This window comes from Camelus ferus, chromosome 21, assembly GCF_009834535.1.
Source record: "Camelus ferus isolate YT-003-E chromosome 21, BCGSAC_Cfer_1.0, whole genome shotgun sequence".
NCBI classification, from domain to species: Eukaryota; Metazoa; Chordata; class Mammalia; order Artiodactyla; family Camelidae; genus Camelus; species Camelus ferus.
In genome coordinates, this window is record NC_045716.1 from 12,058,133 (window position 1) to 12,084,927 (window position 26,795).

Genomic DNA, 26,795 nt, shown 5'->3' on the forward strand with positions numbered 1-26,795 from the left:
ACAAGGTAAGTAATCCAAAGCTAGACTGTCAAATCAAACTAATGCAAAACGCAACTCGGGAGCCAAGAGCCTTGGAAAGTCAGTCCACAAAGAGGTGTGATGTGAGCGGTAAGAAGTTCAGAAAAGAAGGAATGTCCTGAGCCAAAGTCCAGGCATTTGTTGCAGTTTTAAAGTCAGTACCCAAAGCCACTGCTGTGGGAAGTCTGGGAGAGATTTCACCGAGCCAGCAGGAAGCCAACTTCTCCACGATGGTCGGGGGCCTTCCTCAGAGTTGAGAGTCACCATGATCACCTTCTCTGATAAGTAACCACAGATATGAGGATGATTTCTCCACAGTCTGTTCATAGAGCTTCAGATGACTGACAAGTGGGGATTATCAGACTTGGCAGAAAATGGTTTCAAACAGGGAGTTAGTCTCAGCTTTCTTGGCTTAATTTCATTTTGGCAGTGAATATGTCATAGTTCTAGACCAGTGCTGTCTGTCAGAAATTACGTGAGCCAAAAATATAATTTTAAATGTTCTAGTAGACATATTAAAAATTAAAAAGAGATGAAATTTATTTTAATGTTTTATTTAATACAATATATCATAAATATTATCATTTCAAAATATAATAAATATTAAAAATCATTGAGTTTTGTCTTAGTTCTTAATAAGTCTTTGAAGTCCAGTGTGTATTTTATACTCATAGCATGTCTCAATTCAGATTACCCATATTTCAAGTGCTCAATAGCCACTTGGAACTAGTGGCTTCCATGCTAGACAGCACAGCTATCAACCATTTAGAAAAGCTTCCTGAAGGAGGTATGAACTAAAAACACATTACGTCAGTTATTCGATAAATATTTAAGTCCTCACTGGTACCAGGCATCATCCTAGGACTAGGGCTAGTGGAGTAAACCAGACAGATGTGGACTCTGCCTCACAGAAATGTTATGTGTGATTTTATGACCATGCTTAATGTGTAAATAAATAATGAGACTGCCTAACGCTGTATCCCTTGGAAAGAGAAGGAAAATGTCTAAACTTGATACTTGAATGCCAATGATAGATTATATAAATGCTAAGGTGGAGCAATAAAAATTGTCATATGTGTTAAATAGGCCTCATTTTTAGGGACATTATGTCTTACTCAGTAACTCCTGAGTTGAGAAGATGAATTTCTTATATTACGCTTTTCCTCCAGGTAAAATTACTCTAGATAATATTCTAAGTTGATCTTCAGAATATCTTTAAAAGCAGAACCTGGAGTACAAAATATTTGAGATACATTTAACAAATGAATAATTAAATCAATATGAATGAAAGACTTTATCTCTATCCTGATGTTTCTCCCTTGGCTAACTTAGGAGAATGAGCTCTCATTTGAAAAGTCTGAGTTTGATCTTCCAGTCACATGTTAGATTTGGGAAAGCTTATCTCAGAAAAGCTGCTTTGATACAACCCAATTAACACTGGGACATTTGTCTTGTCAACATTGCCTTCCGTTGGCCTAGGCCTGATGTTTTAACAGATGTTACTCTTTCAGCTATCAATGGCTATGTGCCTGATAGCATACCTACACTAGGATTCTGCTTTGATGACACTGTCCAGTGGCACTTCTGCAGTGTGGGAACCCAGAATGATATTTTGACCATTCACTTCACCGGGCACTCATTCATCTATGGAAAGAGGCATGAGGACACCTTGACCCTTTTCCCCATGCGTGGGGAATCTGTGACCGTCCCAATGGATAATGTTGGTAAGAGCTTGGACACTGAGAGGGGACTCTCTGGTCTATGCCATGTGCGGCTCTCCAGACTGCCACAGCTCCTGGGTTTCTCTCTCTGATCCCTTGCAGGCTTTCCTCTCAATACTTCTCATGATTTTTATTTGGGGAATTAATTACTTAATGGGGTGTAGTCCTTTAATGTGGGTTCCATTTATCCTTCTTTGGGCTAAGTGAGAAGTAAAGACACAACAGTAGAAAGAAGGCATGACTTTGAGGAGAAAGAATGGGTCTTCAGCCACTGAAGAGCGTTTCTTTTATCAGAATGCCTTTTTCAGTTTTTTAAGATGGCCATCCCATCCTAGGGTTAGTGATCATCTGATATAGTGCCTTAGAGACTGGCCTCAGAGACACCAGTGTCATGGAAAACATGTGGGCTTTGGAGTTCATCAGACCTGCGTTCACATCCTGCTCTGCCCCTCGATATCTGTGTAACCTTAGACAAGTTATTCAACCTCACTGAGCCTCAGTTTATTCATCTGAAAAATAGAATAACAACACCTTACAGAGATGCTTTGACCATTCATTGTAATATATGCCAAGTGCCTAGGACTCAGTAGAAAATTAACATGTGGTAACTATTGAAGACTTCCCAGGAAATCTTCAGTGTGCCAGCAAATCATACTACTTCAAAGAGACTCAAAAATGCCCTGAATTATTTATTACTTAGAAATATCTAAGTGTCTCTTATTTGTCTGGATAAACATCATCACCCTCCCCCTAGCTCCAGCTGTCTGACAAAATGTGCAGCTCACAAGACGTTTATGATATTCAAAGTCCATTTCATTCTTGATACATCCTTGCTTAAATATATTCCAAAATAGTGACTCTCAATCTGTCTGTGCTGAAAGTTTTTTCTCTCTAATCTCCACTGACCAATACTTTTGGTCTATATTCTGTTAAATGATGAGTACACTGATCACATGCTTAGATGTCATAGAAATGTCAAATCGCTAAAAAATTTCCTACGTACTTTACTCTTTCCTTATGTCACTGTGGAGCAGTAACCAACAGTTCACAGATCATTGGTGGTCCACAGACCACAGTATCCCTGATGAAAGTTCACTGGAAATTACCTGCCACAATGGACTGCTGGATTTTTATATCTTTTTCTGTACTTAGAGCTCTCGTTCTCTGTCTCTTTTTTGTAGGAACTTGGATGTTAACTACCATGAATTTCAATCGAAGAAGCAAAAAGCTACGGCTGAGATTCAGGGACGTTAAGTGTATCCGGAATGAGGAGGATTCATATGAGATCACTTACGAATATTTAGCATCTACAGACATGACTACAAGGAAAATGCATGATTCTTTAGAAAACAAAGATGAAGAGGATGATGCTGATTACCAGAACACACTGGCTTCATCATTAGGAATTAGGTCATTCAGAAATTCATCACTGAATCAGGAAGAAGAAGAGTTGAATCTTACTGCCCTAGCTCTGGAGAACAACTCTGAATTCATTCCTCCAAGTACCAATACAGCTGTTGGTTCAAATTCTTCTTCCCCAGGCAACATCAGCAGGCTTATTGTCAATAACTTTGCAGAACCTCAGAAAACGCTTCCTCACCCAGAAGGCACAACAGCTGGTCCTCACCTAGGACACGCTGGCTTAGACAAGACCTCAGTTCTCAACTCTCCCACAGCAGAGCATTCCAGCCCTTATTCTGAAGACCCTGTGGAAGATCCTCTACAGTCAGATATCACAGGGATAAGCCTGCTTCCATTTGGTACAAAAGGATTAAAAAGTCAAGAATATGCTAAACATAAAAGATTCAAGGCAGGAAGAGACCAAGCAGCAAAGCACAGGTCCTCCCAGATGGAATTCCCAGCGCATAAAACTGGAAGACATTTAAGCCAGGACAACATTCCTTCCTCCAGAATGGGATCCTGGGAGAACCTTCCCAGTGATCTGTTACTCTTACAACAAAAGGATCCGTCTAAGATTTTGAATGGGAAATGGCATTTGGTTTCTGAGAAAGGTAGTTATGAAATAATCCAAGATGCTGATAAAGACACAGCCATTGAAAAGCTGCCAAACAGCACCCAGAATGCCTCAAGGACTCAGGCAGAAAACATCCCTTTTACAAAGAAGCATGGAAAGCAGAGTGATCACCCAAAGTTTTCTGTAACTAGACATAAGCCTCTACAAGAAAGACAAGATGAAGGAAATAGTAGATTGAAGAAAGGCCCTTTTTTAATTAGGACACGAAAAAAGAAAAAGGAAGAGAAATCTGCACACCATGTTCCTCTATCTCCAAGGAGTTTTCGCCCTCTAAGTGGACAGTCCAACACCCCATTTTCAGACAGGAGACTCAGTCATTCATTGTTACTCCATAAGTCCAATGAAACATCTCTTCCAACAGACCTCAATCAGACATTCCCCTCTATGAATCTTAGTCTGATAGCCTCACTTCCTGACCATATTCAGAACCCCACAAATGACACCGGTCACACAAGCTCCCCTCTGGATCTTTATCAGACAGTGCCCCCAGAGGAACGCTATGAAACATTCCCTATTCAAGACTCTGATCCAACGCACTCCTCTACTGTCCCCAGTCACAGATCTTTTCCTCCAGAGCCCAGCCAGGTACCCAACTATGACCTAAAAAACGAGGCCTTCCCGACTAATGTTAATCAAATGCTCCCCTCCTTGAAACTTGAAGTCTGGCAGACAGTCAATTCTCCAGAACTCAGTCAACCATCCCTCTCTTCAGACCTCAGCCAGACAACCCTTTCCACAGACCTCATCCAGGGGACTCTCTCTCCAGACCTCATCCAGGAGACTCTCTCTCCAGACCTCATCCAGGAGACTCTCTCTCCAGACCTCATCCAGGAGACTCTCTCTCCAGACCTCATCCAGGAGACTCTCTCTCCAGACCTCATCCAGGAGACTCTCTCTCCAGATCTCAGCCAGGAGACTCTCTCTCCAGATCTCATCCAGGAGATTCTCTCTCCAGACCTCATCCAGACAACCCTTTCCCCAGACCTGGGTCAGCTGCCCCTTTCCTCAGACCTCAGCCAGGCAACTCTCTTATCAGACATCAGTCAGACACCCCTTTCTCCTGATCTCAGGCAGACATCACCTCCTCTAGACCTTGATCAGACATCCTATACTTCTGAATCTAGTCAGTCACTGCCTCCACTAGAATTTGATCAGATTTTCCCTTATCCAGATCTTGGTCAGATGCCATCTTCTCCACCACATTCTACACTAAATAGCACTTTTATACCAAGGGAATTTAATCCACCAGTTGTAGTAGGGCTCAGTAGAGATGATGGAGATTACATTGAGATTATTCCAAGGCAGAAGGAAGAGAACAGTGAAGAAGACTATGTTGAAGATTATTACGTGGCCTATGATGACCCTTACCATACTGATCTGAGGATCAACATTAACTCCTCCAGAAATCCTGACAACATTGCAGCATGGTACCTTCGCAGCAACAATGGGAACAGAAAACATTATTACATTGCTGCTGAAGAACTGTCCTGGGATTATTCAAAATTTGCACACAGGTTTGGCCAATTCTCTCCTTTTATATTCTCATTTTTCCACTACTGCTAAAAAAATGTAACTACAACAGTCCAAGGAGATAATTCTGGGTGAGTTATACTAAGTATAATTTAAGCAAGTATAGTTCCCCTATTGCAACTTGGCCTATCCTATTTCCTTTGTCAATTCCAAGATAAGCTTCTCTACTTTAAGTGACATCTGGACAATGTAAGAGCAATCACTGTTAAGAAGTCTATGATATTTTGTAGTTAAATTAGCTCCCCTCATCTCTCTTCTTTTCTCACCACACATGTTCCTACACCTTCTTTTTGCCCCAGTGCAGAGCTGAACGTACCCATAGCCTTGCGAATCAATATGATTTCATTGAAGTTGGCTTCAATTCCAAATTTGTGATATAGAAATATCCTTTTGCAATTAACTTGTTTACCAAAAACATTTTTAAATTGTTTACTGATCATTGTAAAGTATAGAGCATCTTGGTGAAGTTTAATTCAAATTCCATGAGATTCCAGTAATAGGATATAAACTAGCTTAGAAACAAAAACCAAGTGTATACCCTCAACTGAGGCATTCAGTAGATAATGATTTATCTTGATTTAAACTTTTGTTTTAAATTGGTTTAAAGAATCACTCATTAAAACAACTCTTTAATGAGTGCTTATTCTCTCTTAGGCATTGTGCTAAGTGCTGATACTATAAAAGAGAAAATAAACACACCTGATGCCTGCCCTAATGGAACTTATGTCTAGTTGGCCAGGTAGATATGAACCAAGTGCTCACATAAATAAGTGTGAAAAATAACCATGGTAAAGACCAAGAAGGAAAGGCAGACACATGGTGATACGAGAACTGGGGAATCTGACTCTGGAGAAGCAGCATTTGAACTGAGATCTAAAGATGAATAGGCGTGACCTAGGCAGGAGGTGGAGAGGGGAGAGCATTGTAGACAGACAGAACAGCATGGTCAAGGCCCCGTGGAAGAAGGAAGCCCTGAAGCTGGAGACCTGCGTGGCTAGAACTCAAGAATAGGGTAGGCGGTAACAAAGCATTCGGCTAGCTTTGCAGGGATCAGAGAATATTTACTGGCTTTTTGTTTTTAGCCATTTATAATTCATTTGTTCATCAAATATTGACTAAATATTATCTCTATGCTAGATATAATGTTCAAAACAAGAGATAATTTCCTAAATTCTTTGAAGGGTCTTTAATTTGTTCTTTTAAGTGAATGCTATCATTACCATTTCAGTGAAGACGATGACGTTCCAAAGGACACCATATACAAGAAAGTAGTTTTCCGAAAGTACCTTGATAGCACTTTTACCCAACTTGATCCTCGCGGGGAGTATGAAGAGCATCTTGGCATTCTTGGCCCTATCATTAGAGCTGAAGTGGATGATGTTATCCAAGTAAGTCATCTTTTGATTTTTGCTAAGACCATCTGAGGGGTTTCCATAAGCACCAGAGGGTTTTAGAGGTGAATGTGGCAAGAGAGCTATAGGTGATTTATTTATTTTCCAAAATTAACAAGCAGCTACATTTCTTTTCAAGACTGCTTGTTAAGTAATTTGACACTCATCAAGAAAAAAAAGTGATCTTATAATTTTATTTCTCCCTCTGCTGAGCTCCTATTCATTCTATAAGGGCCAACTCTTTCTCCTAAGAAACTTTGTTTAATTCCCTCAACCTCTCCTCAGCATTCAACCAAAATGCTCTTCCCAGGCATTCCCACCTAACCCCATTCATACCTCGTTTACAGTGCCTTTTGTCTCCAGATTTTTAACAGAAATTCACAAGTGCATATCTCTCTGCACCAGTAGGTTGTAAGCGTATTGTAAGAACCAAGCCTCATTCATTTTTCAAATCTGTAGCACCTATCATTTCATTTCAATTTGTAGGTAATGTCAGTACTTCTGCTTTGAGCCTAAAAACAAACCCATTTTGGTGTTTCTGGGGTAAACTAGTAGGGCCCTATCTCACAGGATGGTTGTAAAAATTAGATGAAATAATATACATAAGTCAGTTTGCAATTGTAAGCCTTCAATACATCTTCGGTTCAATTTAATAGCCATCCACCTTGGCCCACAATGCTGACATTTTGGGATCTGGGTTTTGCTGAGCTTAAATACATCTGTAAATCACTCTTTCCTCTAGGTTCGTTTTAAAAATTTAGCTTCCAGACCATATTCTCTTCATGCCCATGGGCTTTCCTATGAAAAATCATCAGAGGGAAAGACTTATGAAGATGACTCTCCTGAATGGTTTAAGGAAGACAACGCTATTCAGCCAAACAGCAGTTATACCTACGTATGGCATGCCACTGAGCGGTCAGGGCCAGAAAATCCTGGCTCGGCCTGTCGGGCTTGGGCCTACTACTCAGCAGTGAACCCAGTAAGTGTAGCCATTGAAAGATTTTATCATGCCCCTAACCTTATAACCTGGGTCCACCAAATGGAAGGGTCAAGCTGATTTCTTATTAAATATCTGCCTTGCTTTCCATGAAAAATGGATAAAGATCATTGTCAACAGTCGACAGCAATCATAATCTGAATCATGTAGATTTCATTTGTCAGTGAGTAGCATTTGCTCACTGGGGAGGAGTGAGGATTACTTAAATGGCTGGCCCCAGTTGGAGTGACTACTTTTACAGGGGAAGATGTTTATTTGTAATTTCCTTGAATAAGTATTAACTTTCTTCTGCAGAAGAACTACAAAGTCCAGACTCTCTCATTTTGGGCATGGTAGAAAGAGCATAGACTTAGATTTAATTCCTATCCTGTTACTTACTGTGTGGCCCTAAGGAAGTTACTTGACTTCTCTCAGCCTCAGTTTCCAAAGTTAAAAATGAGATAACAAGATACAGCACATATTAGGCACTTAGTAATATTTGTTCAACAAATGAATTTATTTTTACCATATAGGATTGTTGTCAGAATTAAATAAGATACTATAGGCAAAATATTTAACATAGTAGATGCTCAATAAATAGTGTTTATTCTAGTATCATCATCATCATCATTATTACTACCATGTTGAGATAAAGGATTAATCAGAGGAAGACTACATGAATGTCACAGAATTAGATGATAAATATCCAGGCTTAATAAGCTATTCATTTATAATCTTCAAATTCAGAGCCTCTAAGGAGATCTCCTTTTCTATATAATCAGTTATCAGAAGAGCAAAGAAAACCCTGAGGAAGAAAGGATATGCACAGTTTGCTTTTTTTTAATCAAAGTTTCAATTTTTTAAATTATTTTTAGAGAAAGAGGTAATTAGGTTCATTTATTTATTTAGTTAGTTATTTTTTAATGGAGGTACTGGGGATTGAACCCAGGAACTCATGCATGCGAAGCAGGCACTCTACCACTGAGCTATACCCTCCTCTACTTTCAACCATGCTCTTACTCTCTTCCAGGAAAAAGATATCCATTCAGGCTTGATAGGGCCCCTTCTGATCTGTCGAAAAGGAATACTTCATAAGGAGAGCAACATGCCTGTGGACATGAGAGAATTTGTCCTACTTTTTATGGTCTTTGATGAAAGGAAGAGCTGGTACTATGAAAAGAAGCCCACAAGGTCTTGGAGACTCGCATCCTCAGAAGTGAAAAACTCCCATGAGTTTCATGGTATTTTCTTCTGACTTTGATCTAATCTCTGAACTAAATCACACTGGGCGACAGTGATACTTGCCCATAAGTCTTCACAAAATTAGACAGGAGATGTATCTGTGGAACCAGGAGCTCTAACTAAAACCAGGTCCTTGGATGTCTCCGAGGGCTGATGTAACCTGGCAGGTGACACTCAGGTGAAGGAGAGTAGACAAAGTCTGAAAGACAGCACACAATGGCTGCTGCCAAAAAAACCCAAACAAACCCAAACAAACCAACAAACTAAAAAGCCAGTGTGTGTCCGCTGGGAACATAAATTGAAAAAGAACTAGCACTATTCACAGTCTAAACCGTTAACAAAGCTCTCTCTTGATCTCTAAAGGATCAAGTACTTACATAGACGAAGTGATCTTGTACTTTCTAAACTAAGAATGATTGTAACAGCCCTCAGCAGTTCCCAGATGGCACCCAAAGCCTACAAGAATAAAATAGTGTAGGAAATGGGGTAACCAGGTAACGGGAGGAGCGTGCCAAGACATGGTTTGGGTGGGAAACACAGGAAAAGCACATCTACTCTGAAATCCACTCAGGAATTTTGTCCATAAATAGGCAATGGAATTACAGTTTTAGAAAAATGCAGAATTTAGAATCTAATGAACAGCAATGAATGACTTAGGGATCAGAAAAAAAAAATGAAGACGAGTAAGCTCTGCTTTTGGAGTTTGATGAATGGAGGTGGTGACTGCTGTGAGATTTCTGATCAGGAGGGACCTGTGCTTTGAGTAAGGGTCATTCACTATAACAGGAATAGAGAAAGTTGCCATTGCTTAAGGAATTTAAAAAAAAAAAAAAGACATTATATACAATATCCAGTCACTGCTGCAGCCTCCCCAGCCAGTCACTGAGGCTAAGCTGGTCTGTTCTTCCTCTCCCACCCCTGTTACACACTCAGGCTACCCCTTTTCACTTGATTGGAATACAATCCGACTTCACCTGTCAAAGAACTTTGGCGTAGAGGAAGGCAAATGATGTGATTTATAATCTGCTCCAAAACCCTGCTCTCTGGACTCTGCTGATCACAGATAATAATTAATAGATAATTAATTAATATAACTAATTATAATTAATATAGATAATAATTAATAGAATTTAAAATTTCTATTAAGCTATCTGGAATAGTTGATTGACAGCTGATCCACGGACTCCGAGCAGGGCTTTCTCTTCTCCTATCACCTCTAGGCTTTCAGCCCAGGGAGGGTGCCTGGTCTCAGAGCAGGAAGCACAGCCTCTGAAAACCTCTCAACCTAGTGGGAGAGCACAGACTGTAGAATCAGACGGGCCACGGGCCTCCCTCTTGGCTATGCCCTGCACCGGCTGAGTACCCTCGAGGCCCTGCTTCCCAATTCCTCAACGCAAGAGGAAAATGCATCTAGTATGGTCTGAGTTTTAAATGTATTGTAGTCTAAATCTCTATAATTTGGTAATCTTCCAGTGTAGTTCTTACCAGGGTACTTGAAGCAGGCCAGCTGTGCCTGGCCTCTGCAGTATGCGCTAGGTAAATACACGTTGGATTAGCAAACAAATGAATGAATACTATCACTCAACTCAATTTATCAAATGTTTACTGAGCACCTACTACTACTACACTGAGAGTCTTCACTTCGGTATCCTGATGTAATGGTTTAGCAATGCTAACCTAATACAGCTGAAGATGCCTTTCACTCCTAGGAGATCTGTTTCTTACACAGAAATTAAGATGAGGGGGTGAGGCTGATGTTATGATTATGTAGATAGGTGCTCTCATACCTGATACAATTTTAAGGGTGCCAAAATGATCTCAACTCTTCTCCCTCCAAAAATTCACTTGCTTGGTTCCTGAAATTCCACAGCAGTTCCTTTGACTTTGGAAGGATAAACAACCACCACCACAAAACTTCAGTCTCAGTTAAGTGCATGGTAGCACTAAGCTTTATTATGCAAATTTTGTATTATTATTTAAGGTGATCAAGTTTATCAAGGTGCTTAAAAAGACACATTTCAGTAAGGGGATAGTGGTTAAAGTCTGAGAACCCTTGACGTCCAAGCTGGGAAGGGGGTAGAGGAGCTCAGATGAATGAGAGAATAAACATGGACCTCTAAGCTGGGTGGGGACAGCAAAGATAAAGTCAGACTTCCTAATTTTGCCTGGAACTATCTCTGAGTTTAGGAGCACATGCTGCATATCCCCTTACTTACCCTCTTCCTCTAATGACTGGAGTGCTTTTATCTGCCCATAGGAGTCTCTACCCTTTTATAGCACAGGAAGATTCACACTATAAATGTAAAGAAAAATGGATAAAACACAGAGCAGAGGTGTAAATCGGGGGAGAGATAAACTCACCCACATTTCTGCTGTAGGCTCTGTTTCAGCCTCTCACTGATACTATGCCATATAGGGGCCCCTTGCTGTGTGTGGGTGGGCCTGAGCACAGCAGAGTAATGAAGAAGATGGGTGGTGAGTGGGAGGCCTCATATTTCCTCACCAGCCTCTCTCCTGGTAGACTTTCAATTGATTGCAACTCTCTGTCCTTTCAGCCATTAATGGGATGATCAACAACTTGCCGGGCCTGAGAATGTACGAGCAAGAGTGGGTGAGGCTGCACCTGCTGAACGTAGGCGGCCCCCAAGACATTCATGTGGTTCACTTTCATGGCCAGACCTTGCTGGAAAATGGCACTCAACAGCATCAGTTAGGGGTCTGGCCCCTTCTGCCTGGTAAAGATTTGGACAATGAAAAGAGGTTCCTGTTTTAAAAACGGCGAAAGCAGACAGTCTTAGCACCTGTAACTTTCCCTCCTTCCCTCCGTTGTGCATGTACTTCCTAAGAGGTCAAAGCATGGGTTCTGACATAGATCCTGGGCAAAGCCATGCTCCTAAACTGCATGCAGAGTATGCAAGAGTCAGCTAATGTCTACACTGTATGCAGCATCACACAGGCTAAATGTGTGGCTCAACTCGGTTCTGTGGAGTTGCTATGTTTAATGCGGGCTTCCTCCAAGCCATTACGTGTCATGCAGGCTGAGTCTTAAACAGATTACAGAAGGATCCCACGAGGCTCAGGCAGCTAAAGCTTTCTGTCAGGAGGAGATCAGAAACTTACCAGGGTTTCAGGATTCTTGAATTCTGCTCCTCATTCTATCACCCTGATAACATTGGGTAACTGACTACAGGAATCTTAAACTGACTCATGAGGCTGTTTGAAGGGGGGAATCATTTTTTTTTGTAATGATTAGAGAAGCTAAAGAATAACAAAGGTATTTAGAGCTTTTCATGTGCAAATTAATGATAAGGTTTAAACAAACTGCAGTCATCAAGGATTTTTATGTGCCAATAAGTTGTGTGTAGGTATGTATTGCAGGTGTGTGAGTCAGGGTGGGAAGGCTAGATGCCACTGGTTCTCTAACTATAGTGGGCATGATAAAAACCTACAAAGCTGGTTAAAATACGGATGCTAAGGAGAGACTTCGATCTGGCAGAACTTGAGCAGGGGCCCAGGGGTCTACATTTTTAACAAGCAGCCTACCTTCCACCAGTGCTGTCTGAGAAGCTAGTCAAGGCTAGTCAATCCCTTGACAGGCCTTTAGGTGGGGAAGCTGCTGTGAGAACCAGCCTCACATGTAGGCACAGAAGTCCAAATGGGCCTGATTTGGTTAAGAATAGGGGGAAAGAGGGTTCTTGTTTGTTTGAAACATGCCAGTGATTCATTAATAAAGTTATGAAGATCCATTCTATTAAAATCAGGGGCAGAGGGGTTTAGTCAGACTCACTCCTTACTCGTCACCAAGTGTTACCAGATCTGTCATCCTTTCCATGAGCCTGTGAGAAGGTGGGATTGGCGGGCCCATCTAAAGCTTCACACCTAAATATCTGCATTAGAGACTAGAAGGCTGGGGGATCTTTTTTAGTGTGTTTGAGGAGGATGACCCTTGGCTATGAACTTTTACTCACAATCTAGGAAATGGTCACAAATTATAGTCAGCAGAATTTAAGTATTAACTGGTCATAGGTAACATTAAATACTAGAATGGATAATCAGAGGTTTTAGAAATCTCATTCTTTCAGTGATTTTTCTAAAACAATTTTTGTACATCTCTATTCAAAACACAAACTGTATAGAAAAATTGAAACATGGGGAAAGGTTGTTTTATTTTAATTTTCTCATATAAAAAATAAAAACTATTGAAATGGAGAGAAAGGATACGTACAAAATTTTTGAGGCCCAGCGATGTATCATCCAAGGTTGCTTTGATATTTAGAACTATGAAGCCATATTATATACGGGTTAACTTCTAACATTCTATTTAGATAAATGAAAGCTTCTTTCTGGTAAGGGGTGTTAGAGATTTTTTTAAATTCTGGGGCCATTTATTTTTAGTAAGTGTGTGTATGTTGTTGTCCTTGTTTTGTTTTGATCTCTTTGGAATACCTGTAGTCCTGCTTAAAGAGAAACGGATAACTCTTAGATTATATTGCTAAGCCACTTGCCGTGCAGGGATTTTTAGGATTCTTTGATAACTGTCAACTAATATTAACCTGTTAATCTTTGGGTATGTAATTTTCTCCTTCACTCTCTATTTTAGGCTCATTTAAAACTCTTGAAATGAAGGCATCAAAACCTGGCTGGTGGCTCCTAGACACAGAGGTTGGAGAAAACCAGAGAGCAGGGATGAAAACACCATTTCACATCATAGACAGAGGTATCATCCAAGAGCCACATGATGTTTTTAGCAGGAGAGTGCCTGTTACTAGAATATTACCAGCTTTTAGGTTGGAAATATTCAACTCCGAGAACTCTGACATGACAGAGGCATAATCTGCAGTAGTAATTGCTTTAATTCTCACTTATGCTCTGACTACACTGAAAACATCAGTCAGCTAGGAAACTTAAACCAAATGGTTCAAACCAAAGGCATTCCTCTCAGTTGGGGAATCAACATAAAGCATCTTTCTTAATGATTTGCGGTTCATGGGAAAGTGCATGTAAGAAATTCTCCACACACCTAGAGTAGAAAAGGAGAAAGATACCAGGAATTCAAGTAGGACCGAGATAGTCACTGAACTTGACAATTCAGTATTCAAGAAACAGTATCCATCTACCCATCTGTCTGTCCATCCACCCATTCAGTCAGCCAGCCAGTCAGCATTTATTAAGCACCTGTTGAGTACCAAGCCCTGTGTCAAAATCCAGATAGCTCAGTGGCTGGTATTCCCTTCTGTGATCAGTGTAAATAACAGTGTAAATAACACTGTAACTTTTGGGTAAACTTTTGAGAACATATTCTTATGAGGGCTAGTACTTAATGTTGTAAAATGACTTATTTTAAGATACAAACAGACGGAAATCAGTTTAAAAAACTGTGTTCCAGGATTTCAGTTGTTTTCCTCTAAAGTGTCACTAATTTTAATTTCTATTAAAGTACCGGTCTTGCTGGTGCCTTTATCATTTTATGATCAGACATATTTAAGTCAGTGCCACGCAGATAGGTGAAAATATGTACTGACCCACCAGAGGTATAATCTATAGCCATGGAGATTTTACTTTGTTAGATGTACTTTAGAGGAAAAAAATTATTCATCGTTCTATTTTTTTGTAGAATGTAAGATGCCAATGGGACTAAGCACTGGTCTCATAGCTGATTCACAGATCAAGGCTTCTGAGTCTTTGGGTAAGTAGCCTGTGAAAGGCACCTCCTGCAATTGTGCAGTATACAGCCTGCAAAACCACACATGACAACTCTGCCTATTGAATGTATGAGTCATTGCTCCTCTCCTGGCTTTTCTGTACCACAACATAGTAAGGCAGCTTTGTCTGGGGTGCTAGTCTGGTGATGTTACAGTTTCCTCCAACAGAATCTGTTTTCCTGCCCCTTGAATCTGGGTTGGCCAATGGAACTGTCACAAATGTGACTCCCCCAGAGGCATGAATAGCATTTGTGCATTGGAACCCTGGGTACCATATGAACAAGCCCAAGCTAGTTGGCCAGAGGATAAGAAGTCACATGGAAAAGAAACAAGGCATCCCAGACTTCTGCTGAATAGGTTAATGAATGCAGATTATTGAGTAAGCTTCAGTCACGATCAACCAAGTCTGCCTTAGACCAGAAGACCACCCAGCAGACCCAGCCCAAATAGCCAAATTGTAGAATTATGAGCTACAGAAATGGCTACTGTTCTTAGCAAAAACAAAAACAAGGAAATTAGAAAATATTTCATTACTGACCCATTAGAGGTATAATCTCTAGCCACGGGGTTTTTACTTTATTATAGGTAATAATTATTCATTATTCTGTTGTTTTGTAGAATGTAAGATGCCAGTGGAACTAAACCATGTAACATTCTATCAGGACTCAAAGGGTCTTATCAGGCAGGTATTGCAGTCCCCATTAATAGGGCCCTTTGCTGTGTCAGCCATTCATCTACTCAAGAAACGTTGCTGATCACCCAGTGTGAGTCAGGATCTCCTCCTAAATTTTCTCCCTTTGCCTCAAACTCGTCCCAAGATCAAGAGGTCAATTGTAAGGGAGCATGAGGCTCCCGTAAATCCCTCCCACATCTTCCTGCTAGGCAGGCACACTCAGCAGAAACCACATGAATATAACTGAGAAAAAATAAATATGCCCTGTATGCAAAGAAGAGGGTAGATGGTATTAACAGCTGACCAACAACAGACCTGAAACCAGGATTTCATCATCAGGGACTGACTTAGTAGCTGAAGCCTGTGTCAACTGCCTGGTCTCCTAACTGCAGCAGAAGTTCCTCTAGGAATCTGGTTTTCCACTGGGAAGAAACTCTCTTGAGAAATTGCTACTTGTATTTTTTTTTAATTCAGAATAAATTTTTTTCTTCCTTTCGATTTAGATTATTGGGAACCCAAATTAGCGAGATTGAACAATGGTGGGTCATATAATGCTTGGATCACAGAAAAACCTTCAAAGGAAACTGCCTTTAAACCTTGGATCCAGGTATGTCTTATTAACCTGATAATACTTACTGCTGTTGTAATAATAAAGATGACGGTGATTTAATAATTTCTTCTTGTTACTCTTGCAATGGTGTTGGCGAAATAGTGATTACTAGGTGCTGGGCACCATTCTAAATACTTCACATACTCAAAATGAACCCTATGAGGTTAGTTCTAGTAATATCCCATTTTACAGATGAAAAAACTAAGGCACAGAGGGATCAACTAACTTCCCAATTTCACATACAATTAGTCAGCGGTTGAGTCTGGACCCAAGTCTCTATACTCCGTGCTCAAATATGGATTGCACCTAGCCATCTTATTATTTTGTTGGGTGTTAGTTCTTTGTTCTAAAGAAAGTTAGTTGTACAATGACCGTAAAACAGTGTGTGACTTGTTGACAATGATGGTTGTTTAATACCTTTGCTATGTTGCAGGTGGACATGCAAAGGGAAGTCCTATTTACAGGCATTCAGACCCAAGGTGCCAAACACTACCTGAAGTCCTACTACACCACCGAGTTCTGTGTTGCTTACAGCTCTGACCAGACAAACTGGCGGATCTTCAAAGGGAACAGCACAAGTAACGTGATGGTCTGTGTGCTCTATTGTTTCTTCCTGAGCTAGGGTTACTATGACTATGTTTTTTTGTATGTGTTTCTTTTTTTTCTTTTTCATTGATGTTTAGTTGATTTACAATGTTGTGTTATTTCAGGCGTATAGCAAAGTGATTCAGTTATACATACATATATATATATTCTTTTTCAGATCCTTTTCCATTATAGGTTATTACAAGATATTGAATATACTTCCCTATGCTATACAGTAGGTCCTTGTTGTTTATCTATTTTCTATATAGTATTGTGTATCTGCTAATCCCAAACTTCTAATTTATCCCCCCTCAACCTCTTTTCCCTTCAGTAACCATAGTTTGTTTTCTACATATGATTATGTCTTTTTTTTTTTTTTAAATCGTTCTGGGTGTTATAAATATGAATGGCTTTCTTAGTGCCTTAGGGAGGAAAGTGGTAAAATGATGTGTCTGTATATTACAAATTAAAGGGATAAGCCTGACTTCTGAATTTTTAAAACTCCGTAAGACCTGAAAGAAACTTCTTCATCATCAAAATTAATACCTAGACTTAGATTGGCCAATGGTACAGAGCAGAGTAGAATATCTGAGCTTGTGCTTTAAGGAGTTCATGCCAAAAATTGGCCACCAAGAGTTTGGGTTTTACTAACCTTTACATTTTATTCTGTTCTTTATTTCAGTGTAACTGAAGTTAAATAGTAGTATTAATATCAGTAATGCTCTGAGGCAGTGTGATTCACAGATTTGTTTTTCGCTGCTGAGGAATGACATTTCCCTGCTGGATCTTCCAGGGGCTTATCCAGGGTTATTGCCAATGACCCCATGGTACCAGCCTAACTCTTCCCCTCCTCCTTTGCCACCCTCTCAAAGAAAGCTACCTGAATGCAAGGAGTCAGTCCACCATTATTACACTGAAAACTTTGAATCAGTTTCATTTTTCCTGTAAATAATTTTTACTATTTTCTGTATTATTATTTGGCTATTTCTAAGAATAAATTATTTGTACTATATGTTAGAACAGGTCATGAAAATTATAAATTACAGTTCTTGCCAATCAGTATGGGATAGAGTATACTAATTACAATTAAGGTCTAGAACTTAAAGATTTTTGCATCTATGTTCATGAGGGATATTTGCATGTAGTTTTATTTTTTATACTGTCTTTTTTGTTTTAATATTAGAGTAATACTAGCTTCATAAAACAAATTGGGAGTGTGCACTTCTATTTTCTGGAAAAGGTTATCTAGTATTAGTGTTAATTCTTTAAACATTCGGTCTAATTCACCAGCAAAATCATGTGGACCTTTCTTTTCTGGGAATTTTAAATTTAAATTACAAATTCAATTTCTTTAATAGTTACAGGCTAATTCAAATGATCTGTTTCATATTGGGTGAATTGGGATAGTCTGTGTTTTCATTTCCTCTACGTTGTTAAATTTATGTGTACAGGGTAGTTTTATAACACTCCCTTATTATCTTTTCGATGTCGGCAGAGTCTGTAGTGATATTGCTTATTTCATTAAAGATATTGGTAATTTGCATCTCTTCTCTTTTTGCTTTGTCAGTCTTGCTAGACATTTGCCAATTTTAAAAAATCTTTTAAAAGATCTGGCCCTTTGTTTCACTGCTATTATCTATTGCTTTTCTGTTTTCAATCTTCCTGATGATGTCTGCTCTTATCTTTTGTTTTAGCTGGCTCTTTCTGACACTGTTCTGGCAGGGAAAGGGGATGGGGCACAGCCTCTTTACTGCCAGGTGGAGGTCAAAATCCATTCCCCACTTGGCCTTCTCTATTGACACCTCAGCTGGGACCGCTCCTCTTTGCTGCTGGGTGGGGATGGGGTGGTCTCCACTGACACTGCAGGAGCAGGAGTCTTATTAGGAGCTGGAAGGGATGAAAATCCTGAGTTTCTCTTTGGCTTTCTCTGACACAACCTGAGTGAGGAGGTTGGGGTCCCTCTTTACAGTCTCATGAGCATGGACATCTAGTCTCCCATTTGGCCTATGCTGCTGTGGGTGGAAGAGGAGACCACAGTGTTTTCTATGGGGTTTGGCTTGAAGTATAACAACTGTTATCTAAACATTTTGTCTTGCTAGGCTTCCCTTTCCTAGTTCTGAGGCTAGAGAAAGCAGGCTTTTTCTTTTCTTTTTTTTTTTTTTTTGTCTGCATGTATTAGTGTTTCTTGGTCCCTGGCTTCTTTTCTTGTAAGTCTGGGATATAAGAGGTAAAAAGAAAACCCAGGGAGCTCACCAACACGTTGTTCCTTGGGTCCTGAGAACCTTAGCCAGTCTGCCTTCTCCTCTCCATCTTACAGAGTCTTCCTATGTTTTTAGTTGTACTTAGCAGGAGGAATAGGGCAAAGGACCTCTATACCACCTTCCTGAAGTGAGAGTATCCCAATTATCTTTCAAGACCAAATTGATTTGGTTCAGGCCACATGAAAACTTAATATTACAATATTAAATCAGGTCAAATTTTACTATAAAATCACTTTAGACAATTGTTATATAATTAAACTTTCCTCTTTTCCTCTAGTATTTTGATGGCAATTCAGATGCCTCTACAATAAAAGAGAATCCATTTGACCCACCTATTGTGGCTAGATATATCAGAATCTCTCCAACTAGATCCTATAACAGACCTGCCCTTCGACTGGAGCTGCAAGGTTGTGAGGTTAACGGTAAGGAACACAGATGCCTTATTTTCTCCCTGCCACTCAGAAAACCAAGGTTTGGGAGGTATGGGAGGACGTGTAGAATTTTTAGTTCTCTTCTGTCTCTTAGGCTCCTAGAAAAACCTTTGTGGAACAGAGGTTCCACTCAGGTAAACTCTCATCATAATCTAGACTGAGACTGGTTCTACCAGCCAGAGGACAGGCATCATATCTCTGAACAGAGCCTGAATGATATGGACACTGCCCTGACCCTCCAAGGAAGGGCCCTAGCTTAGAATGGCCTCCATCAGCCTATCTGCAGTAAGAACTGAGATTCAAACTAGGTCTGACTCTTCCAAAGTCTCCCAGCCAGGTCACTCAGACTTAAACATAAAAAAAGTATCTAATAACATTACTAGTGTATGTTAGGTGTTTAATAAATGTTTTTGAAATAGAAATCTGCTTCCCAACTTCCTGTAGCCTTGCTTGCACTCTGTATTCTGCTTCACACTCTGTGTAGGCACCCAAGCCTTTTAAATGTAAGCTTCTATTTTTCAGGGGATGTAATGTGACCTGTGGTAGAAATAAATCTAGGTAACCATAAATGGTCATAATAAAATTCTTCTATATATAAATTCTTAAGAGTCTTATCAACTATTCTCCTTCTCTGACTCTTAAAGTGGCACTTTCCAAAATTTTTCACTTCAAAGCACATATAGAAAATAATATCTGTCTAGCAGTCTTGGGTAAAAGAATGAAGCAATCGACCCAGGGCTTGGCTGATCCAGGCACCAATTAACTGCTCAAGGGCTGAGTTGGGAGAGAGAGCAATTCATAGGCACACCTGAACTTGCTGTGGCATGCCTTCTCTCAGAGTTGAACCTTAGAATCAGTTTCTTATCAGAGTAGATAACAGTACAGTAAATTCTTGATGTTTATGAGGGATATGGAAATGGGCATTTTAGAATCAGTTTCTTAGAACCTTAGAATCAGTTTCTTATCAGAGTAGATAACAGTACAGTAAATTCTTGATGTTTATGAGGGATATGGAAATGGGCATTTTGCCAATACCCAGATAGCGATGCTATGTAACGTCTCCCACATAAAATGCAAATTTTGCACAGGCAGGAAAACTCCCTGAAACACCTCCATGAATCATTGCTTTTTTCTTTCCATATGGTATATGATATAAATGGTAGTTTGTTCAGATCATAGTCACACCACCCTAAAATGTGATATTCAACAATATGAGTCTATTTAAAATCTCTATTTTCTATACAAGAAGCATTACTTTTAAAAATATCTTCAATTTCTTGATATTTATATAATTAGTATTAGCAACAGGCGTTCTTCTTTTTAAGACTGTTTTTCACGGAGAAAGTAAGGTATCACTTCAAGAAAATGTCTGCATGATTTTACTAGCAAGAAAAAAGTGTCACAGAGATCAGGATGATGGGTAGGCAGCTGGGCTCACTCACGAGGTATGTTTCTTACACTCACAGATCAGCCTTGCTGCCTGTGACATTCAAATTCATGCCTTAGCAAAATTCTAATGGGTGTATAACATGAATCACCCTCGGAGGGCTGAAAACAAAATGTGACTGTCAAGCTTCACTATAACTTCTTCTTTGTAGCTTTTGTGAGAAGAAACAGAGTATGTTTTTACGTACAGATAGCTGAGGAGTACTGTGTACCTCAAAGCAAAGACTAAAGGTTCCATGACTTGCGAAGGAGGGAAATGAGTTTAGATGTTTAGAACATGGTATTTGATGTCAGATTTCCTGGGTTTAAATCTAGTTTCTGATTCTTCTAGCAGTGTTACTTGAGTCAAGTTACTTTTTCTTGCTGTGCTTTTGTTTTCTCATTTGTAAAGTGGAGATATTTAAGAGCATTAAGTAATACACGTAAAGCCTGAAAACAGGGTTTAGCACTTGGACAATAAGTGTTCATTGCTGTGATGGTTGTTTTTGTTGTTACTTCACAGTATTATTATTTCTTGTCTTCTCTGAAGTACAAAATGCCATGCAGGGAATGTCGGTGGTATGAAATTAATCACATTATTTTTCTCTTGACAGGATGCTCCACACCGCTGGGTATGGAAAGTGGAAAGATAGAAAACCACCAAATCACAGCTTCCTCCTTTAGAAAATCTTGGTGGGGAGATTACTGGGAACCCTTCCGTGCCCGTCTTAATGCCCAGGGTCGTGTGAATGCCTGGCAAGCCAAGGTAAAATATCCCCTGTGAAAGGAATTCTCTCAGCCTTTCAGAAGAAAACATAGGCTCTCATGACAGAGAACACGAGGGGCCTGAGGATCAGCTCCTACTTCTGCAGATAATGATCCTAGGTCTGAGAACTAGGATGTGTGTTGACTTGATAGCTTTAGCTCAAACTTGGACTCTGAGAGCAGTTATTTATTATCTCTGTGGTTTTTGGTCTAGTTTTGATATAAACTATGGGTGGAAAAATTTTTTTCTGCAAAGGGCCAGATAATAAATACTTTAGGCTTTGTGAGTCACACATTCTCTGTCATAACTCAACTCTGCCACTGTAGCAGGAAAGCAGCCCTCAACAATATGTAAATGAATGAGAATTGCTGTGTTCCAAAAAAAAAACTTTATTTACAAAAACAGGCAATGAGCCAGATTTGGCCTTGGGCTGTAGTCTGCCAATTCCTGATTGAGACAACTTACACTTAGCAATTAGCGATTAGTGATTTAGATTTATAACATCTTCTTTTTTTGTGTCCTCTCCCTCATAATTTAGCAGTATTTTTCATTTTCTGAAAAGTGTCATTTAAAATTTTTTGCTCACATTTTTTGAAAACTTTGTGACATTCCTTTAGACAACCATCAGCATGATAAAATCCTACAAAACTAGGTTTCTAAATCTGTGATCTAAGTTTAATACCATCTCACAGAGAGTTACATCGTCTCTGCTATTAGCCCATTGAGTTATTTGGGTGACTCAGTTCTAGGGTAACTATTAATAATTGACTCATTTTTATTTTATTCTTCAACTGACCTGAAAAATCAGAATGGCATCAGAAATCAGAACAAATCGGTCAATCAACTTAATCCAAGTCCCCTATTTTCTACCCTCCGAACTCCCTTCCCTGAGAAACCTACACTCTTAATTCCCTGGACTCTCTATAGAACTCCATGGCCTAATCTTAAATTCAGCCACCAGAAAGGAAAAGGAAATTGTAGTGCAAGTGGAGTAAACAGAAGAGTTTGGGCCCCATACAGATAGTCTTGGGAACTGATGTCTGTGCCTTGAAACTCATTTCTGGACTATTGTAGAATCACAGAATGTTAGAAAGGCAAGGGGTTTTACAAAGCATCTGGTCTAGATTTTCCTTTTAAGTCTAAACACAGAGGAGATTAAATAACTTTAGCTTACTCTGGTGGTATAGTCAGGAATGTCATTCTCCCAATAAACAGATAAACAGATCCTTCCACCATCTGAAGCAACCCAAACACCTCATTTTCCTATTTGGCAAAGCTGGAAACTGAGATCCACCAAAGTGAAAGTAATAAAAATAATAATGTTGTAGAACATTATATTTATTTAATTTCTATAATGTAAATAAAATTCAAAATAAAATAAAAAGTTAAACAGAGGATATCAACCATTTCTTCCCCAGATGACCCTTTAGATCTGCTCATACTGTAACCTTGTCACCCCCACCCTTCCTTTTACAGCCTTTAAAAATTTTTCTCTATATATAATTTGCTCTTAGTCTTTGTGATATAATAAAGGCTCCAGCAATAAAACACTAATTTTAATTTTTAATGTTGTCATTTTAAATCTGGAATTTTTGGTCAGAACTATTTATTTCACTTAACTTTCAATTATTATGAAGTGTCTTTTATAGAATTTAAGAGAGACTGAAAATCTAAGCCAGACATATGCTGGTATGCATGTAGACTGAGGTGTCTCTACCTCTTTTATGCCTCCAAAAATATTTTATGCCTACAAAAATCCTCTAGCTATCTATAGCATTTTGTATCACTAATACAACCTGGATTTGAAGACACACTAAAACACCACCAGATGTCATTGAAGAGTGTTACAAAATTAACCAAAATTATCTAATTAATACAATAATTTAATTCAATTAATTAGCTTTAAAAATACAATAACATGTGACATATATATGTGTGTACATATATACACATACAGACATGCATATATGAGAAAATATGTCAATATTCATTATTTCAAATAGAACTGAATGAGACTACAGGAATCATAAATCTCCTGAAGATGAAAATTCATCTCAGGTTATTCAAAACTCAGTGAGTCTTTCTGATCCTCTTTCTCCAAGTGCCCATCATATGTGATTAGGCATTTTGTTAGACCAGAGACAGGACAATTACTATGTCATCTCCAGCCCTGAGTATAGCTTTATTAGGTCTCTCAAATATTACATTCGTTTGAAATATCAGAAAGGAAGGCATTGGACTACTTCTCTTATTTGAATTTAGGACTTTTCTAAAATAAGTTAAATAGAGAGAGGATACTATCTAATTTTTCCCAGGTAACTCTTCAGCAATATTATCATAGTATTAAACAGACTTGATTAAGAAAAAGTATTTACAGCTAAGTCAGCAATTTAAATTTTTTTCTCAAATAAATTTCATTTATTTGTTCATTCAATGAATATTTGTTGAGTAACACTTATGTGCCATATACTGTGGTAAGTTCCTGGAAATAAACTAAGTCCCTGCCCTCAGAGTAGGGAACACTAGTAAAAAAATAATTATTGTACAATGTGTGAAATATTTTAGAAGTTTATATATGTGCTGACAATGAATAGGAAGCAACAGGGAAGGCTTCCAGGAGAAAGGGAATCCTCAGGAATGAGACAGAAAAGAAATCCTTTGAGCTCAATGCATTTCTGAGTATCTTGATTTAAAAAAGCAAAGATCTTAACATCTGTCTTATCCATTGTTCTTACCATTTTCACAGGCAAACAACAACAATCAGTGGTTACAAATTGATCTGCTCAAAATCAAGAAGATAACTGCCATTGTAACACAGGGTTGCAAGTCTCTGTCTTCTGAAATGTTCGTGAAGAGCTATACCATCCAGTACAGTGACCAGGGAGTGGAATGGAAACCTTACAGGGAGAAATCCTCTTCGATGGTGGACAAGGTACAGGGTACTATCTTGGCAAAAAGAAAACATTTTGAAAATTGCTATGATGAGAACAGTATCTTAAATTTGCAAATAGCTCTTTGCATTTGATAAGTGTGCAACAACATGCATCACTCTTTTAAGTCTTCTAAGTCCTAGCTCTGTAGATACCTGGTCTTGGGACAGGGACCTTGCACATTATCTTTCTGCTTTGGCTGAGCCACCTATAAAATAATAAGAACAAAACAACAGGGGATGGTGTGAAGCTTAATTAGCTCTGATTGAGAAAGATGGTGAAAGGGTTATCTCAGTCAGCTTAGGCTGTGTAACAAATGATCATAGACTAGTTGACAACAAACACTGATTTCTGATAGTTCTGGAGGCTGCAATCATACCTAGATCAAGGTGCCAGCGTGGTTGGGTTTTTGGTGAGGGCAGTCTTCCTGGTTTTTGCCCTCATATGGCCTTCCTTGGTGCACACAGAGAGAGAGATGCCATGAGGGCCCCACCCTCATCCTAGTCCTAATCATCTCCCAATGGCCTCATCTCCTAATATTTTCCCATTGGGGATTAGGGTTTCAACATACGAATTTTGGAAGCAAACAAACATACAGCCTGTAACAGGGGTCTAGAAAACCTTCTACCATATTAGCATTAGCTTGGATACACTTGTTATTCATGGCTTATCAAATCCCCATGGCCATATGCTTTTCCATGTCATACTGTTATTAAGCAGAAGACCATTGCCATCCTTACTGATAAGGAGACTAATTTCCTGCACTTATACTCCTAAATTCCTAGTTACGTGGTTTTAAAATATTACCAGTGGCAAAGCTAAGGAGGTGAATCTAATATTCCAGGAACGGGAATCGGGCTGAAATCAGTAGGAGGGACAACAAGGATGAAGGGTATGCACATTTACTGAATGCTCATTGTGGGCTCAGCACTTATCTCAGTTAATGAATTTGAACCTCTCTCTTTAAACCCCTGGGTTTTTCATTTGTTTGTTTGGTTTGGTTTATCTCTCACTGCATCAGGATGTCCTCACATCAGGGTAAGCATCACTGTTGTAAACAAATAGTGATTTAGCTTCTGATGTGTGTAAATCTTGGGGAACTTGCTGGGGATTAAAAAAAATGGGCCTAAAATACAGGGTTAGTTGAGGATATAGGGTATATGACCTAAAGGATAAACAAAAAATGCATGGTTGCATTTTATTTTACATGTTAGTAATAGCTAACCATTTATTGGTGCCCATTATCTGGCACTTACTAAACACTTGTCATACGTTTACATATTTAAAAAATCTTTACAGCAACTTCCATAAGGTAAAATTTATTATCACCTTTTTGTCAATGAGGAAATGAAGAATCAGAGACTATAACTAATTTGCTCATAGTCACACAGCAACAAAGGGGCTAAAGGCAGAGATGGTTTTGCAGCTTCTTCACAGCACCATATCAGATTTCTTTATTTTTCCCTATTTCAACTCAGATCACTGGTGAGGTGATATCCCTAAAGAGTTATGTGTGGAGTGTGATTTCATAATTGACTGAGGATCATTTTTGTGTCAATGTGTTCACTGATGCCCACAGTTTCAACTAAGAGGATAAAAAATTACCTGTAAGGTTTTTTATTGAAGTATAGTTAATGTACAATATTGTGTTTGTTTCAGGTGTAAGATTTGTATACCCATTATACCATCATTAAAGATTTTCTCATATTTTGCTTTCAGATTTTCGAAGGAAATAGTAATATCAAAGGACATGTGAAGAACTTTTTCAACCCACCAATCATTTCCAGGTTTATCCGCATCATTCCTAAAACATGGACTCAAAGTATTGCACTTCGTGTGGAACTCTTTGGCTGTGATATTTACTAGAATTGAATATTCAAAAAGACAGGTGGAACTCAAAAATATCAAACCATTTAGAGTGGGGCAATGTATTTTATAGCTATTTGAAATGTTAAACATGTCCCACTATTTCCTTTTTTTCTATCAGAGAATAAAATTTTATATGTGAAATCTTTATGATGTAACTCCTTACAACCACTAAGTGACATCATGACTATTATTTCTGCATTAATTTGAATATAGATGGGAAAATATCAAGAACCAACAAGAAAAGGCTTATCTTTCACTGATTAAGAATGCTATATAAAGTAATATTCATGTACTTAAAATTCTTCATTATAGTCCTTTTAAACCCTGTGTGCATTAATAAAAGAGATATTACTTTTTTAGACCACTTAGAAACTTGGATAACTTTTATTCCTACATTTTTCTTTAAAAGAACTATAATGTAAGAGGATAGCAAACAAACAAAATTTCTAAATGGTTCGTTCTTCTTGACAGTGGAGAGGAAAACAATCTTCCTATATGAAATGACAAGTGCTTAAAATATTCTCTTACTGACATGACAATGATTTTCCTGAACTTCGACTAGTGAAAAGGTAAATAAGCATGTTTTCAGTAGCCCCGCTGGGCTTGTGAATCTGACCTGGTCTCCCTTGG

The 26,795-nt window shown here is 38.9% G+C and overlaps 1 protein-coding gene and 1 non-coding gene across 2 annotated transcripts in view; one reads left to right on the plus strand and one right to left on the minus strand.

The window, feature by feature from the left end:
* F5 (coagulation factor V) overlaps positions 1 to 26,541 on the plus strand; it is a 63,721-nt gene extending 37,180 nt beyond the window's left edge. The window contains exons 12-25 of the mRNA XM_014556032.2: positions 1,530 to 1,742; positions 2,921 to 5,288; positions 6,533 to 6,692; positions 7,438 to 7,674; positions 8,702 to 8,912; positions 11,469 to 11,648; positions 13,514 to 13,630; positions 14,528 to 14,599; positions 15,792 to 15,895; positions 16,332 to 16,487; positions 19,022 to 19,166; positions 21,215 to 21,366; positions 24,113 to 24,298; positions 26,016 to 26,541. Coding sequence (XP_014411518.2) covers positions 1,530 to 1,742; positions 2,921 to 5,288; positions 6,533 to 6,692; positions 7,438 to 7,674; positions 8,702 to 8,912; positions 11,469 to 11,648; positions 13,514 to 13,630; positions 14,528 to 14,599; positions 15,792 to 15,895; positions 16,332 to 16,487; positions 19,022 to 19,166; positions 21,215 to 21,366; positions 24,113 to 24,298; positions 26,016 to 26,162 — 4,448 coding nt within the window. The 3' untranslated portion in view covers positions 26,163 to 26,541. The remainder of the gene's footprint in view (positions 1 to 1,529; positions 1,743 to 2,920; positions 5,289 to 6,532; positions 6,693 to 7,437; positions 7,675 to 8,701; positions 8,913 to 11,468; positions 11,649 to 13,513; positions 13,631 to 14,527; positions 14,600 to 15,791; positions 15,896 to 16,331; positions 16,488 to 19,021; positions 19,167 to 21,214; positions 21,367 to 24,112; positions 24,299 to 26,015) is intronic.
* On the minus strand, positions 8,596 to 8,667 carry TRNAA-CGC. The gene has a single exon. It is a non-coding gene; the product is annotated as a tRNA-Ala (tRNA).
* Positions 26,542 to 26,795: the final 254 nt, after the last annotated feature.